At 49.9% G+C, this 16345-nt stretch overlaps 1 protein-coding gene across 1 annotated transcript; it reads right to left on the bottom strand.

Annotated features, from left to right (window-relative positions):
* Positions 1-647: 647 nt before the first annotated feature.
* LOC310823984 (forkhead box protein N2-like) lies at positions 648-14526 on the bottom strand (the record flags this gene model as incomplete). The annotated part of the gene is made up of 5 exons (XM_083696902.1): positions 13969-14526; positions 12235-12359; positions 11864-11913; positions 1749-1817; positions 648-1051 (listed from the first exon to the last, which is right to left on the bottom strand). Exons 1-5 carry the CDS (start codon positions 14515-14517, stop codon positions 648-650), a joined length of 1197 nt encoding a protein of 398 aa, XP_083553028.1. The 5' UTR covers positions 14518-14526.
* Between the last annotated feature and the right edge of the window lie 1819 nt (positions 14527-16345).

Below are 16345 nucleotides of genomic sequence, written 5' to 3'. Positions count from 1 at the left end.
TTGGGGCAACAAGAGTAGGTTCTAACATTATGGAGTATCCACCCAGGATAGGGGACTGGAAGAGAGTCTTCTGGCCATGGTAGTACCTCCAGCTTGATTTAAGATGACCAAATTAAGCAGTTAAATAAAATAAATGATTTCCATCATTTCCATTTCTTGCTAATCCCTTTTTTTTCTTCAGCACAGAAAAGGTGAAATTGACAGGAGGTTAGGTTTTGTTTGTTACAGACATGCACTAATTGTCTTTATAAATAGGTTCACTTGGAAGAGGATACAGGTTTGAGGAGGAAACATGCAATGCTTTGAGTTATGAAACTTTCAGCTTTTCCTTGAATTGCGATGATCTGCAAAACCAGCAGAAGCAGGGAGTTAATTTGGATAGGTATTGTGATGTTTCTCAGTAGCCCAAACACCACATCCAACCCCATTCACCTCCAAGTTACAAATACCTCCAAGTTACAAAAGTCTCAATATGGCTTTGTTCTCCTGTGTGAATGATACTATTGCCATTTGTTGTGTTGGATAGGGATATCCTCATGTGTCAAACAAAATAAAGCTCAAAATGGCCAATCAGTGACCAAAAAAGGAGGCGGCACACAAGGACACATGGTCAGGGGTCACAGGGTTGAGAGTCTGAGGGGGGATCCTCATTTCCTGTTAAGTTTTTTGGCCTCTGTGCAGGTGCGGATCCCGGCCAGGTGCAGTAGAGAGCCGGCAGCCTCCTTCAGCTCCTCATCTAGCTCTGGCTTGGCCTCGCGTCGCACCCTCTTGCCAGCAGGCCGTTTGATGGAGGGGGAGTGGCGTCGAGGGGGATAGCTGCCCCTCTCATCCCCGAGGTCAGAGTCCTCATCACTGTGGAAGCCCTCGCTGCCAGCACGACGAGTCGGGGCAAGGCCACAGCCTCCTTCATCCAGAGAGGAGAGCGAAGAGGAGGAAGAGTGGGAGGAGCAGCGCTGGAGAGCCATACTGCTATAGTTGTGATCCTGCTTCGGATCACTGCTCACTTGGACAGAGTCCGGCCGGGATAGGTCCAGTGGACTGTCAGGGTCATCTTGGAGATAAAGAGAGGGATGAGCAATGAGAGGGGAAAAGAAGAGGTAAAGAAGCAGACACACGGAGAGATAGACAGGGTGATAAACAGAATATATCCCTGTAACAGCAACATAATACAACAACTCAGTGAGTCAGTCACTTGTGTGACAAAGAGAGGAGCAAAGGGTTTTTAATCAAATGCACCCAAGCTAGGGAATATGTTCTGCCAATAACAGCAATTATGCCAATTCACGACAACAGCAGCAGCAGATGTTTCGCTTAATAAAGACAATTACAAGACGTGGGGGAAATGCAATTCTACACCAGTTGTTCAGCTGAGGTGGGTTTTATATGAATATCCATGCAACCTGGATTTGATCAAACATTTTTACTGTGCTGTTGAGTTCGCTGTAGACAAGAGCATTATAATGACAAAAATGATGATGCACATGTTCAGAAAGAAGACATCACTGTATGCATGTAGTAATAGTTCACATTATAGGAGGAGGACAGTATAAGAGGTGAACATAGATTCATAGATGCTGGGCATATGATGCAGCAATAAAGGACATAGGCGAGGTAAAGAGACAAAAGCAATGGTAAGGTTGTTCAAAGAGAAAGAGCAGGAGTGAAAAGGTGAGGCAGAGGTAGAGGTCGAGGCTTGGGGTGGAGGCAGAGAGGTATAGGCTGGGATGGGGTGGAGTGGAGTCTCTTACATGGATCGGCGTGGTGCCCGGGGGCAGAGTTTAAGAGCATCATGGCAGTGGCAGCATCTATGTCAGAGTCTGGAAGAGGAGAGAAAACGCATGGTGGTCAGTCCTGGGGTGGAATAGCAATGTTGGGGCCATGGCGGTAGCCAGCTATGAGGTCACCGAGGTCCGGACCTCGGTAAAAATTTGAAGAAAAAAAAAAAAAAAAAAAAGAAAACGGCGCTATATAACGGATATATTTTTTTATTCAACATTTTTACCGAGGTCCGACCTCATAGCTGGCTACGGCCATGTTAACTGTATAATCAGGAGTTGAGAAGGAACACAGAGAAACAGGTGTCATTTTACATCCTTTTGATCCTGTGAAATTAAAGAATAAATTCACACAGGCATTTACAAATGCAGAGAAAAGTTGTCTGCTCCAAAATAAGTGGGTGGCAACAGCACAGCATAGGTATCCCCATCGGGCATTTGGAGGAAAGCAGCTAAAATATAATGTCCTGTGGGAGAAAAAAAATATGACTGGCTTCGTTACTCACCTCATGAATATGCAGCCTATTGTGCTCATTGCCTCGTCTTTAATAAGGTTAAGGGTTGCAACTTTAGCTTCACTACAAAGGGCTTCACTGACTGGAAGAACGCGATTGGTGACAAGAGAGACATTATCCCAAGGCATAGCTTGACAGAGGGGCATCAAAGAGCCACTGAACTAGCAGAGAACTTCCTGTCTGTAGTCCAAGGAAATAAAAAGAACATTGGCTCAGTTATTAGCCAAAAATATGATGAAAAGGTTATGGCCAATCGTAAGAGTCTCTTATCCATCATTGACATAATCGTGTGTCTTGGTCAGCGAAATGTAGCATTCCGGGGGAGCTGGGAGGGGGAAAGTGAATGTGAGAATGGGAACTTTAGGCACTTTGTTAGTTGGAAAGCAGAATTTGATTCCACCCTAAAGCAACATCTGCAGACAGCACCACGAAATGGAAAATACCTTTCCCCCCAAACTCAGAATGAGTTAATAGAATGCTGTGCAGAGAAAGTCAGAGAGACCCTGTTAAAGGAAATAAAGAAGGCCAAGTACTTCACTGTATTAGCCGATGAGTCCATGGACATAAGTGGGACTGAACAGATGTCCATATGTGTCCGCTACGTCAGTGAGGAGGAGGAAGGAAAAACTGAGATAAGAGAGGATTTTCTTGGTTTCTGTCCCTTACTTAAGCAAGATGCAGCAACAGTAACTGAAGCCATTCTCAGACAGCTCACAAAGTGGGGTCTAGAGGCAACCTTCCTTATGGGTCAAGGCTATGATGGGGCCTCTACAATGAGTGGAAAAGTGAGTGGGGTGCAAAAGAGAATCCAGGAACTGTACCCCAGGGCAGTGTACACCCACTGTAGGAGCCATGCTTTCAATTTGGTAGTGGTGCATGGCTGCTCCGACATTCCTTTAGTGAGGAACACCATGTCCATCATTGAAAGGATTGCTGTGTTCTTCTCAGCCACAGGTGCCAGGAAAGACGTCTTGCAGGAAGAGTGCAGAAGAGAAGATGCCCAATCAAGGACAGCAGGGATCCCGTTGATGTCAGACACCCGATGGGGCACCAGAGCAACCACATTATGCGCTTTTGTGGAAAAGTTCACTGCTGCACATTCTGCTTTAAAGAGCATGGAGACAGAACCAACCTCCATCTCTGGAAAGGCTAGTAATCTCCTCCATAGTATGGAATCATACGAGACTATAATTACTGCTGTGATTACCAACCATGTCCTAGGTTATATGCAGCCCCTCACCAAACAATTGCAGGCTACTAACTTGGACATCATCACAAGCATATGAGGAGGCAAGAAATGTACGTGAAGTCATAGCCAAACAGAGATGTGAGCGAGGATTCAGTGCATGTTTTCGAAAAGCCACAGCCCTGGCCAACTCTGTCGATGTGGTCCCAGCCAAGCGGAGAATATCTGTGAAACAGAACTACAGGCCTAACGTACCCACAGAGTCAGTGGAAGACCACTACAGAATACATTTATTTTATCCTTTCATAGACCACATCACTAGTCAACTGGATGTCAGGTTCTCTCGAAGGAATGAGCCTGCGATGCTAGCAGCTTACCTGGTACCAAAAGCTCTAAAAAAAGCTGACAGAAGAAAGGGAGGGAGAGCTGGTAGAGTGGTACCAAGAACCCTAACCCTAACCCTCTTTCCCAACATAAAATGTATATTGAAAATATTTCTAACACTTCCAGTGACAACATGTGCCTGCGAAAGGTCATTCTCTGCCATGCGAAGGCTCAAAACCTGGCTCAGAGCAAGCATGTCCAATGAACGGCTCACAGGACTGGCGCTTATGCATGTTCACTGTAAAGTGAGAATTGACAAGGAGAGAGTTCTCAGGCGGTGGGATGCCTCTGGCCACAGGAGGATCCAGCTAGCCTTCCAAAAGGTAGTCCTAATGCATGTTGTGAAGATTAGTATACCAATATTTCCCTGTCGCATTTGCACTAACTAATCATAACTTATGTGTGTCTGTATCTGTCTTTCTTAATTTCTGTAATTTCAGTGAGCCAAGACGTGCAGAGGAAGTAGTGAAGAAGTGGATGTGTTGATCATGTATGCATGAAATCAACACAAGGGAGGCTAGTGAACGGCCTGTAGCAAGTGTGTTCTTCAACCAAACATCACACACACAGCAGAGCAGGGGAGAATCAATATTTTTTTATATTTATCGACAGTAAAGTTGATAAAATTACAGAACAAAGTTTTTTTTTAACTTGAAAATCGCCATGTGCAGCAAACTTTGCCATTTGTGTGTTTTCTATGTGTTGATTCTATCACTATCATTCTATATTAGTTTACACACACACACACACAGACAGAAGAGTGAGAGTAAATTATGACTTTGACAAATTGTGCAGCTTTAATAAAAGTATTTTTGCCAACAGGTCCCTCTGTATGTATTTAAGTACAGATCATGAGTTGTGTGTAGTTGTATAGCTTGGGTTGTGTTTGTAGGTGTCTGTGGGGGGACATGCAGCGTTCGGCCTGTAGAGGGAGCTACAGGACCGTGGCCAGGGTTACGGAAGCGAGGCTTGTTGCGCACCTGTTGCGAATGAAGCCTCGTTAACAAAATGGTTTAAGATGTGTGTGCCTCTGCTTCGGAGGGGAAGAAGCTGAAAAGCTGAGACTGAAAAGTCGACCAGGACCTGAGTACGGATGAGAAGAAGTAACAGTCTCAATAAACGGGGTTTCCCTTATCACCACCACTGAGTCCGCCTCTGTGTTCAAGGACCTCGTTACAATGGCGCCCAACGAGGGGCACAGAGTGAAGGTGGATAAAAAAATAAAAGAGAAAAAATGGAGGCGTTAAGCGCGGCCATCGCAAGGACGGCCCTCATCCTGGAGCAGCGGGCCCACCTACAGCAGGAGCAGCAGTCCGCGATGGGAGAGATGGCGACAGCGAGGGCTGAGGACCGTGCCTTCCTCCGGGAGCTCGTCGGGGCCATCAAAGCGGGGCCGGCGCCCGGGTCGGCACAAGGTCCTCCCAAGGTCCACCTCCAGAAGATGGGGGACCTGGATGACCCGGAGGCGTTCCTGGCGGTGTTCGAGGGGACGGCGAGGATCTCGGGGTGGCCGGACGGCGCGTGGGCACACCATCTGCTGCCCCTCCTGTCAGGCGAGGCACAGCTCGCTGCCCACAGCCTGCCAGCGGCCGCCCAGCGGGATTATCCCTCCCTAGCCCGGGCAATTCGAGACCACCTGGGCCTCACCCCGGAGGAACACCGTCGCCGGTTCTGGGCCCTGACGATGGAGGAGGGGAGCCGGCCGTTTGCCTACGCCCAGCGGCTGCGGGACAGCGCATGGCGGTGGCTGGACCCAGGGAACAGCTCGGCGGTGTTGGAGCAGTTCCTCACGGGGCTCCCGGACCGGACTGCCGCCTGGGTCTAGTACCACCGGCCCCAGGATCTCGCGGCCGCCGTTACCTTGGCGGAGGACCATCTTTCCCTCCCGCCGTGGGAGCCCCGGCGACCAACCCCCGGAAGGGGCCGTGGACAAGATGGCAGGGGCAGACACATCGAGAACCAGCCCTGGCCCCACAAGATGCACCCAGAGCGGCAGGGGGGGTGTGTTGGCGCTGCGGGCGGCCGGGCCACGTCCAGGCGGATTGCCCAGTGATGGAGGTGGGGCAGGTCGTCCGCATCGGCAACATACCGGGCCCTCCCCCCGGACCAGGAGAGGCGTATTGTGTTCCGGTAAGGATACAACACGATACGCACCAGGCGTTCTTGGATTCGGGCTGCATGCAGTCCATGATCCAGGAGCGCCTGGTTCGACCGGGGGCATTGTTAAAGGCATCGAGGGTGTTGGTGAAGTGTGTGCATGGGGACATTCACGAATATCCTGTTGTCGCTATCGAAATTCATTATGAGGGAAAAAAGCATAGTGTACAGGCGGCGGTTAGCCCGCGCCTCACGCATCCCCTTGTTCTGGGTGTAGACTGGGAGGGGTTTCCTCAAGCGGTAAAGCGGGCTACCGGGGTGCGTGCACGACAGAGAGGGAGGTGTGAGGCGTGTAATGTGCTCTGTGCTGAGGCGGCGCCTCGCGACACTGCCGAGGAGCCGGAGCCGGCGGGGGGGTCTCAACCCGAGATTTCCTCGCCGAACTACCCGCTGCTAGGTGACTTCCCCCTCGAGCAATTTCGTGACAAGACCCTACGATCGGCCTATGACCAAGTGATAGCGATTGATGGTACTTTGGTACGGCCAGACACAGTGCGTGCCCACCCCTATTTTGCGATCATCAGCGACAGGTTATACCGAGTGAGTCGTGACTCACATAGTCAGGAGGAAGTAACCCAGTTGTTGGTTCCCCGTAGCCGCCGGGAAATGGTCTTCCAGGCGGCTCATTTCAAGATTCAAGATTCAAGATTCTGAAATGCAAAAGTGACAGTGCCACAGAGTAGTGCAACAATACAATAAGTTTTAAAATAAAATAGAAGTACGAAAAAATATAAACAGTATGAACAGTATAAACAGTATAAACAATATGAACAGTATAAGCAATATAAACAGCGGATGGATGATTATGTGTGTGAGTGACTTGAGGGGGGCACTGGTGGGGTCATCGTTGATGATCCTGATGGCGTGGGGGAAGAAACTCAGTCTTAGTCTCTCTGTTCTTACTGCCTAACAGCGAAGGCGTTTGCCTGACCGGAGCAGCTGGAACAGTCCGTTTTCAACAGTCCGTTTTCCCACGTCGGGCCATTTAGGTTATGATAAGACACTAAACCGTATAATGGCTCGATTTTATTGGCCGGGAATTCGGGCAGAGGTGCGTAGGTGGTCCGCTTCCTGTCACGAATGTCAGTTGGTAAATCCCCCAGCCATTCCCCGGGCCCCGTTGCGGCCCTTACCATTGGTCGAGAACCCATTCGACCGCATTGCCATGGATATTATCAGGCTATTTCATCGTGTACACAGGGATATCGATTTGTGTTGGTCTTGATAGATTACGCAACCCGATAACCCGAGGCAATACCGCTGCGCAATATTTCTGCCAGGAGCGTAGCACAGGCATTGTTTCAAGTGATCTCCTGGGTGGGAATCCCGAAAGAGATTCTCACCGACCGGGGCACCAATTTTATGTCACGCACCCTCAAGGAACTGTACGGGTTGTTAAACATCAAGGCGATTCGAACCAGTGTTTACCACCCGGCCACGGATGGCCTTTGTGAGCGGTTCAATCGGACCTTGAAATCGATGATCCGGAAGTTTGTGCACGAGGATAGTCGGAATTGGCATAAATGGCTAGATCCCCTGCTGTTTGCGGTACGGGAAGTTCCCCAAGCTTCCACCGGGTTTTCCCCGTTTGAATTACTCTACGGGCGGAAGCCCCGGGGTGTCCTAGACCTTCTTAAAGAAAATTGGGAGGAAGGGGGGTTATCTCACGCGAGCATTTGCAGCAAGCCCAGGAGCGTCAAAAGCGCCTCTACAACAGGGGAACTAACCTGCGAGAATTTTCACCGGGAGACAAGGTGCTCGTACTGTTACCCACCTCCAGCACAAAATTACTCGCGAAGTGGCAAGGGCCGTTTGTGGTCACACGTCGCATGGGGGACGTGGATTATGAGGTAGTGCGCTCGGACCGGGGGGATAGCTTGCAGGTGTATCACATAAATCTCCTTAAAAAATTGAACGACGTGGTCACTGTTGCTCTGGCTACAATAATTCCAGAGAGAGATGAGTTCGGACCGGAAGTCCCAAAATCAAAAGTTAGCACTCTGGTCGGTATTGATAACCACCTCTCTTGATAGCCAGGCCACGGACGTTGCAGATTTGCAAGCTAGGTTCGCTGACGTGTTCTCTCCCCTGCCCGGTCGGACTATGCTTATCGACCACCATATAGAAACGCAGCCGGGTTTAACGGTGCGCACGCGTCCCTATAGGCTGCCGGTACACAAACAAGACATTGTGTGCAAGGAATTGGAAGCCATGCTGGAGCTGGGTGTGGTCGAGGAGTCCCGCAGTGACTGGTGTAGCCCCATTGTGCTTGTCAACAAGCCGGATGGGTCTATACGGTTCTGTGTGGATTATCGAAGGGTTAATGCGGTCTCCAAATTCGATGCCTACCCGATGCCCCGGGTTGACGAGCGCTTGGACCGGCTTGGCACGGCCAGGTTTTTTACGACATTGGATTGCACGAAGGGATACTGGCAGATTCCCCTCTCGCCGGTATCCCGGGAGAAGACTGCATTCTCCACTCCGCTCGGGTTGTATCAGTTCACGGTGCTCCCTTTCGGGTTGTTCGGGGCCCCAGCCACTTTCCAGCGCTTAATGGACCGCATTCTGCGGCCGCACTCTGCCTATGCTGCTGCCTATCTGGATGACATTGTCATTTACAGTGACACCTGGGCGCAGCATATGTAGCGTGTGGCTGCTGTTCTGCGGTCCCTGAGGCAGGCGGGGCTGACGGCCAACCCGAAAAAGTGTGTGATCGGGCGGAGGGAGATCCGGTATCCGGGGTACCACTTGGGTCGAGGGGAGGTGCGGCCGCAGGTTGAAAAGACTGCGGCCATCGCCGCCTCTCCGCGGCCCAAGACTAAGAAGGAGGTGAGGGCGTTCCTGGGGCTGGCTGGCTATTGCCGGCAGTTCGTGCCGGGCTTCTCAGAGCTGGCCAGTCCCTTGACGGACCTCACCCGGAAGGGTGCCCCGGATCCGGTCGAATGGTCGGGCTAGGCCCTTAAGGGCGCTCTTTCTGGAGAAACGGTCCTGTATGCGCCTGATTTTAACGTCCCTTTCTCCCTACAGACGGACGCGTCGGATAGAGGCCTGGGAGCAATGCTGACCCAGCGGGTGGAGGGGGCTGACCGGCCGGTGCTGTACCTAAGCCGCAAACTGTCGGCGAGGGAGGGCCGGTACAGCACGGTGGAGAAGGAGTGCCTCGCCATCAAGTGGGCGGTCGGCGCCCTCCGCTACTACCTGCTGGGTCGCGCTTTCACCCTCTATTCCAACCATGCTCCCCTCCAGTGGCTCCACCGCATGAAGGATGTGAACGCGAGGATCACCCGGTGGTATCTCGCGTTGCAGCCCTTCAACTTTTCGGTCGTGCACAGACCGGGGGCGCAGATGGTCGTGGCAGACTTCCTCTCCCGTGCAGGGGGGGGGGAGTAGGCTGTCGGCCGTCGTGTCCCCGGCCTGTGTCGGGAGGTGGGGGGACATGCAGCCTTTCGCCCTGTAGAGGGAGCTACAGGACCGTGGCAAGGGTTACGGAAGCGAGGCTTCGTTGCACACCTGTTGCGAATGAAGCCTCGTTAACGAAATGGTTTAAGATGTGTGTGCCTCTGCTTTGGGGAGAGGGAGGCTGAAAAGCTGAGACTGGAAAGTCGACCAGGACCTGAGTACGGATGAGAAGAAGGAACAGTCTAAATAAACAGGGTTTCCCTTATCACCACCACTGAGTCCGCCTCTGTGTTCAAGGACCTCGTTACAGTGTCATTTTGGTATGAATTCTGCTCATCCAAAAATGCAGGTTTTCTAGGGTTAGGGTTAATAAATAGGCTAGCCATCATAGACAGAGTTCACTGTGCGTGAGCAAGACAGACATTTCCCCTGTTTATTATTGTGCACAATTGCAGCCTCAAGAGCCCTTTGGCAGACACATAGAAACCTCCCGGCAGGGCGTGCTTTGCGAGGGCAAAAAAAAAAAAAAAAAGCATTCCTACTCTGGACCTCACCTATTTCAAAACCCTGGCTACGGCCCTGGTTGGGGCCAGTCAAGCAGGGAGCAGTGGGGCTGAAGGGAGGTTTCCTTGCTCCCGCACCACACTTCAGGGGCCGTAAATTATTTATAAACATCTAGAGTCGAGACTGACTGCTTTGTGCTCAGCAACAGCAACATCAAGGCCTCTGTAGTCAAGGTTACAAAACGAGAGTCAGTCAGACAGACAGACAGACAGACAGACTAAATGACAGTTGAGGATGAAGGCATGACTATGCTGAATGTCTTCAGCCAATGATGCATGAAATATGCAGCAGCAACATCATGTGAATTTGAAATCACATGCAAGAGCTAAAACTGGATCAAATTGAATATCAATCAAATTTACAAGAATCTCTGCACCAGTGTGCTTTGTTTATGTGTATGGGGTCCTTTGTTTCATGTGCACCTAAACCTTATTTACACTAAACACTGGAGCCTCTCATGGAGTCAGTTTCTCAAAACCTCTCAGAGAGAGTGAAGAACACAAGAAAGAGGAAGATGGAATGAGATGTTCTCTGCTCGAGCTTCCTCCCTCTCCTCTGTTCTCATTCTTCTGGACCTGTCTGCTGCACACAGTAAACCACCCGATCATTCTCTCCACCTTCTCAGAACTGGGCATCTCTGGCTCTGCACTCTCCTGGTCGATCGCTCTTACCAGGTGACATGGAGAGGATCGCTGTCCTCTCCACGAGCCCTCACCACTGGGGTCCCCCAGGGCTCTGTCCTTGGGCCCTTACTGTTCTCCCTCTATACCGAATCTCTTGGCTCGGTAATTTCCTCATGGTTTCTCCTACCACAGCTACACAGATGACACTCAACTCTTTCTCTCTTTCCCCCCTTCTGACTCACAGTTGGCAACACGTGTCTCTGCGTGTCTTGCAGACATTTCTGCTTGGATGTCAGCCCACCACCTCAAGCTCAACCTAAACAAGACTGAGCTGCTCTTCCTCCCGGGGAAAGCTTGCCCTCTCCAAGACTTCTCCATCACAGTAGAGAACTCTACTGTGACCTCCTCCCGGACAGCCAAGAACCCTGGGGTGATCCTTGACAGCGACAGCACGCTCCTGTAGATTCTTCCTCTACAACATCAAAAGGATACGTCCATTCCTCACCTGAGAAGCAGCACAACTTTTGGTCCAAACACTTGTGATCTCTCGCCTGCAACGCACTCTTGGCCGGGCTCCCTGCCTCCGCCATCAGGCCTCTGCAGTTCATCCAGAATGCTGCCGCCCGTCTGGTGTTCAATCTCCCCAAATTCTCCCATGTTACCCCCCTCCTTCGCACCCTTCACTGGCTAGTAGCAGCTCGCATTAGATTCAAGATCCTGGTGCTCGCCTACCGGGCGGCAAAGGGAACAGCCCCTCCCTACTTGCAAGCAATGGTCAGCCCCCAAACCCCAGCAAGATCACTCCGCTCTTCCACCTCGGCTGGCCGCCTGGCACCGCCGCCTCTATGTGGATGCAGCAGCCACGCTACTCGGTCACGGATTTTCACTGTCCTGGTGCCCCGCTGGTGGAATGAGCTTCCCACTGCTCTCATGACTGCAGAGTCACTACCTATCTTCCGCCGTAGATTAAAGACCCATCACTTCAGGCTACATCTTAACTGTCCCTACTAAAGACCTCTTCATCCCCACTACCCCACTGTACAAGTTTCTCTCCTGTAAATACATTAAAAAATAAAATAATAATAAAGTAATTCTTCCTTCTTCTAGCATTGTGACTGCCAATAGCCCTTGGTCCTCGCATAATTACTTTTTTTTATGATGACTGATGGATAGATGATTCACTTACCTAGACAAATGTATTTGTTGTAAGTTGCTTTGGATAAAGGCGTCTGCTAAATGCCATAAATGTAAATGACTCACCTTTGAGGGAACAGCCCTGCAGGAAGAGGTGGCGGGGAGGTGAGGAGGCACTATGGAGGAGAAAAAGACAGACCGGGACAGTGAGAGAATGAACCAAATTCACTCAACAGGAGACTGATTGTGGTGTGGACAAGGTGTAAGAATTGTATAGCCCTTGTTCTTACTTTCAAGAAAACAAAAATGTTAATGTGTTCATAATTTTTTATTCAGTATCATAATTATATTAATGGGACTTCCTGCCCTACAGTATGTTCACTCTGATAATTCAGCATATCAACCAAGGCGTTTGGGGCCTCCTGCCCTATGTTCTCTGGTACATGGCCCGGGACGTTGGGTCAGTGAGTATTGTGTGGGTGGGTGTCAGGGCTAACCTGGGTGGGGAGGCAGGTGGTGTGCAGAAGCCATGTGCAGGAGGGAAGTGCTGCTTCTTCAGGGCCTGAAACAGGTTGGGCTGGTACTCAGGATCCACACACCAGAGAGAACCCTTTCCATTCACCTGAAAACAAACATCATACGCCACATTAGACATGAATGGAAGAAGTTCAATTGTGATTTTTTAAAGAGATTATTGATTTCAAGAGACCCAGTTACAAATAAAAGATTTTTTTGCTCATCGGTAAGTTATGATATCCAGCAGGTTTTTTTCCAGCAGATATCCAACAAACACCCAGAACAGCTGCTTGAACTACATGGTTGAGTCTTATGAGGGTTTGAGTTGCCAAATTATAAGTACACCTATACACCTAAGTATATCATTATCAATCCGGACCCTGCTGGGTATTTGCAAGTTGTTAGGAAAACTGGCGATGAACATGCCACACGGTCCACGGCATCATTAAAGGGCTAGAGTCTTTTTACTCAAGGAAGGTTGTCTGACTTCACTGATCACTTTGAAGTAAGCAGAGTATTGCTATTGCACACAATCAGGCTAATGAAGTTTCAACGTTGTATTGGTGTACTGTCATATACCATTTTTGGGGAAGCTAATACCATATGTAACGCCAAAAAAAAGGAATTCGAATTTACAAAGAATGACTATGTCCTCCTGTGCTGTGCATATGCGAAGTGAGTGAGTGAGTGAGTGAGTGTGTGATGATCATGGATCTCTGGGCGTTGCGTTCCAGCCCGGTCTAGTAGGAGTAGGAGGGAGGAGGAGGAATATAACCTTAACTCAGATGACCAGCCAGCTCATAAGCAGGAAGGAGGAAATGGCAACGGAAACCACCAGGCAGTGTCATGTGAAACTGGTGCTGGTCTCTCAGATGGATGCAGCCGGGGTACGACAATATCAGCTCTCAGCCAGGTGCAGCTCAACACACCCCAGGCTTCACTAGTGACAATAACCACTAGTACTGTAAGTGGTGAAACTGAAGCTCATGTCCAAAACCCACCACCAGTCTTCATGAATGAATGATGTGCAACACACAAATTAGCAGTTAACCAACAGTTCTTTCTTCCATGCTCCACTTTTTCCCCTCACATTCTAGCATTTCCTTCCCCTTCCTCTCAGTCTATGTAGGTCAGGTCTTCAGCTGTGGGCTTGTCCTCTGCCTGGTGGTGATACAGTTGCAGTAAGGTGCAGGGAAAGATAAAGCCCCATCTTAGTGCTGTGCTAGCATTTCCTCTGAATGAGGGTCCGTGACCTTGACTGGATTCCACCCTCATCACAGGGGAGTAAAGCGGGTGCTTTACATCCCCAGCCACTGTCACCAGAGCCACACAGCAGCACAACTGCAACACATTCTCACACAGTCAATGTATGTAGCTAGTCAACAAGACTGCAGCTAGGTTTAAGAACATTGCATGGGGGAACTTAGAATCTCCATGGGACAGGGTACATCAACAAACTGGCTAAATGTAGCTCTATTAGAATTTTAGACAATACTGAATGATGATGACAGGACATCACCTTACACAGTGTCTGAATGAGAACTTGCTCTGAATTCCTTGGGGAGATGGTAAAAGCAGTCGATAAACTGATGTCAGAACCTAACAAACGTAAGGTTTCCATTATATTCTCACTGTTCACTGTGGTTCTGTGCTCAGTGTGAACCACAGTGAAGTGTGTCAAAACCAACTGTAGTCATTTGTACTTGTCCACTCACCTTCCCCAGGCCCTTCTCCACCTTGCAGAAGCATTTGTTGAGGGACAGGTTGTGGCGCACTGAGTTCTTCCAGCCAGTGGGGGCGTTGGCAAAGTAGGTAAAGTGTTCCAGGATCCAGCCATAGATGTCCTTGACAGGCAGGGACTTGCTGGGCGATTGCTCAATAGCCATGTAGATGAGCAGGGAGAAGGAGAAAGGAGGTTTGGATTTCAACAAGTTCCTCTCTCTGCCTCGAGATGAGGAGGAGGAAGGCCCCAGTGGTGCTCCAGGGTCCCCCTCGATGTCAAAGAGTGGGCTGGCACTGGACTGAGCCTCGGACCCCCCCAGGGTAAAGTTCTGGAGCAGGTTCTCGTGGAGCCAGTTGAGGTTGGTCAGCTCCTCGTCCTCAGAGCCCACAGCAAGGTCCAGACAAGTGACCAATGGACTGGTGGCACACTCTGCCTCCGGAAGAGACCCTGCCCCGCACACACCCCTTAAGCCTGCCCACTCTTCCTGCATACCTAGAATTTCCGCTTTCTTATCCGGCGACATCCCGATAATTGGACCCATTAAACCAAGGAGGTCTGAAATCAGGAGAGACATTTTTTTATTAATTTAGTTAGAAAATTACTGCATGAGAGTGGCAACCTAGAACTTTCTACATTTACATTTTACATTTACATTTATGGCATTTAGCAGACGCCTTTATCCAAAGCGTACAACAAATACATTTGTTTAAGTAAGTGAATCATCTATCCAACAGTCATCATAAGACAAAATAATCAATGCTCACACCAGGTGCCATTGGCAGTCGTAATGCCAGTAGGCTAGTTTTTTCTTTTTTTTTTTTTAATATATATTTTATTAGCAGGAGAGAACTTGTACAGGGGGGTAACAGGGGTGAAGAGGTCTCGGGGTTAGGGTTAGCATAGGGGGGGTAGTGAGGGTCAAGCGGTCTTTAGGAGGGACTGTTAAGATGTAGCTTGAAGAGATGGGTTTTCAATCTACAGCGGAAGATCGGAAGTGACTCTGCAGTCCTGACCGTTGTGGGAAGCTCATTCCACCAGCGGGGCGCCAGGACAGTGAAAAGCCGTGACCAAGTAGCGCGGCCACTGCATCCACATAGAGGCGGCGGTGTCAGGCGGGCAGCCGAGGTGGAGGAGCGGAGTGATCTTGCAGGGGTTTGGGGGCTAACCATTGCTTGCAAATAGGGGGGGCTGTTCCCTTTGCCGCCCGGTAGGCAAGCACCAGGGTCTTGAATTTGATGCAAGCTGCTACCGGGAGCCAGTGGAGGGTGCGGAGGAGGGGTGTGACATGGGAGAATTTGGGGAGATTGAACACCAGGCGAGCGGCAGCGTTCTGGATGAGCTGCAGAGGCCTGATGGAGGAGGCGGGGAGTCCAGCCAAGAGTGCATTGCAGTAGTCAAGGCGAGAGATTACAAGTGCTTGGACCAAAATTTGTGCTGCTTCTCTGGTGAGGAATGGACGTATCCTTCTGATGTTGTAGAGGAAGAATCTACAGGAGCGTGCTGTCGCTGTGATGTTCGCCACACAGGATAAGCGGTTGTCAAGGATCACCTCAAGGTTCTTGGCTGTATGGGAGGAGGTCACAGTAGAGTTTTCTACTGTGATGGAGAAGTCTAGAACTTTCTAGAAAGTTACACTAAAACTACAGCAGTTATGATGGTGACCTGCTTTCCAAACATAGCTGGGAATGTGAAATAAATGGATGTGACACATTGGAATGATTTGCGCCTCTAAGTGCTGAACTTGTTTTTTTAAGGTTTCCCTGAGGGCACACCCCCTGCAGTCATCCCTTTCTGCCCTATGTGCTCTCCCTGGCTGTCTCTCACACACAGGGCCTCTCACACAGACGACTCCCTCTCTATGCCCACCTCATTTCAGACCAGACGCAGCTGCTAGTTAGACGCCAATGAGCATTAAACCCATCTGTCATGTCATGGCTTCCATATTACTTTGAGTATATCACTCTTAGATACAGTGCTGTAATCATCCAGGACCACAGCTCAACCTACCTCAGAGAGGAAGTCACACGTCTGCCCGTCTCCTCAGCCAATTTAAAGTGGATTTGGATACTGTTTTTGAGATGGTGCTGTAACTGCATCAGCTTCTAGTACTTCATATAACAGCAAAACGAGTCCAATTATCTGGATGCAGTTGCAGCATGGTCATAAAACAGATGTTTGTGCATCATGCTCAATGAGGCCAGGAGCGGAGCGAGGTCACTCTTCTGCTCACAACAAGCTTTAATCTATGCCCCCTCCCCCATGTCATCATGACAACCATGTTGTTACTTCAATTAGGAGAAGAAATCCTCCGAAGAGAGAGTGAATAGGAAAATAAGTAATCCATCTAGGCTAGCTCTGCCACCAATGAG

Source organism: Argentina silus (genome assembly GCF_951799395.1).
Source record: "Argentina silus genome assembly, chromosome: Y".
NCBI classification, from domain to species: Eukaryota; Metazoa; Chordata; class Actinopteri; order Argentiniformes; family Argentinidae; genus Argentina; species Argentina silus.
This window is presented reverse-complemented; position numbering and strand designations above follow the sequence as displayed.